Raw genomic sequence first — 1,215 nt, forward strand, 5'->3', positions numbered from 1 at the left:
ATAGATTTTGAGGTGCTACCCAACTTTGCTGTAGCTAGGTATTTAGCAAAATATTGTACGAAAACTGCACAAACAGAAACAGAACACATAACACGCAAAAACTCTCAGAAAAGTAAATCTGCTAACTTTGATTGGGATGAAATTCAGGCATACAAAGAGATGAGAGTATTAGGTGCACCAGAGGCACACTTCCGTCTCATGGGGCACAGCTATACACAGAAAAGCGTGTGCGTTAAGAAACTCCCAGTACATCTAGAGGGTGAGGATGTTCCATATGATTCAGACGAAGAAGACGCTAGCACGGAAGTTAAGGTATCACAACTAGTTGCCTACTTCAATCTTATGAAAGATAAGCCGAGCAAAAAACACTTATACTATGTTGATATTGTTCAAACTCATAACTTTGAAGGTGGCAAATGGATAGAAACGAAAAGAATTAACATCTCTATCGGTAGAATGACGGTCGAGACCCCTAGTTCTCATACGATGGAGAGGTATTACCTCCGCATGTTGCTATCCAATAGACCAGGGTGTGATTCATATGAATCAGTTAGAACAATAGACAATGTCTGCTATAACACATACAAAGCTGCATGTCTAGCACTAGGTATTATTGAACATGAGCGCGAGGTTTATCTTTGTCTAGATGAGATCAAGACCAATCTGTCCAGTGGTCATCTCTTGAGACAAACGTTCGTTATTATCCTAAAGTATGCACATTTTGAAGACCCGCGAGAATTGTGGTCAACATTTTCAGATGATTTCGCTGAAGATTATTTTCACCTTTCTCAGAATAGAACCGAGGCGATAAAGCGGTCACTTAAAAGCATCGAATCCATGCTAATTCATAATAGATCCACCCTGAGTCTGTTTAACTTGCCCAATCCAGATACTTTTGTTCATCCGAATGACCAAAACAGTAGTTTACAACTTGATCCACAACGCCTAGATCAGCATGAACCCTACGAGACCACAGAGCAACACTTGGATAGAATAGCTAGTGACATCCTTACATTACAACTGAACGGGGAACAACAGAGTTTTGTTAATAAGGTGTTTTTAAGTTTGAGTAATAACAACGCAGAAAAGCTATTCTTCCTTTGCGCTGCCGCTGGGACGGGAAAAACTTGTGTAATCAATCACATTGCAGCTAAGTGTCATCAGGTAAGAACACCCAGCCGTTCCATAGCATGTACACAAGTTTCAGCTCTCCTA

The 1,215-nt window shown here is 40.5% G+C and overlaps 1 protein-coding gene across 1 annotated transcript; it reads left to right on the forward strand.

The window, feature by feature from the left end:
- Positions 1–108: 108 nt before the first annotated feature.
- On the forward strand, positions 109–1,164 carry LOC103523068 (the record flags this gene model as incomplete). Its single annotated transcript, XM_008488143.1, has 1 exon — positions 109–1,164. A coding segment is annotated over one exon (1,056 nt), but the record flags the coding sequence as incomplete, so codon positions are not given.
- Positions 1,165–1,215: the final 51 nt, after the last annotated feature.

This window comes from Diaphorina citri, unplaced genomic scaffold (genome assembly GCF_000475195.1).
Source record: "Diaphorina citri unplaced genomic scaffold, Diaci psyllid genome assembly version 1.1 scaffold14754, whole genome shotgun sequence".
Taxonomy (NCBI): domain Eukaryota; kingdom Metazoa; phylum Arthropoda; class Insecta; order Hemiptera; family Psyllidae; genus Diaphorina; species Diaphorina citri.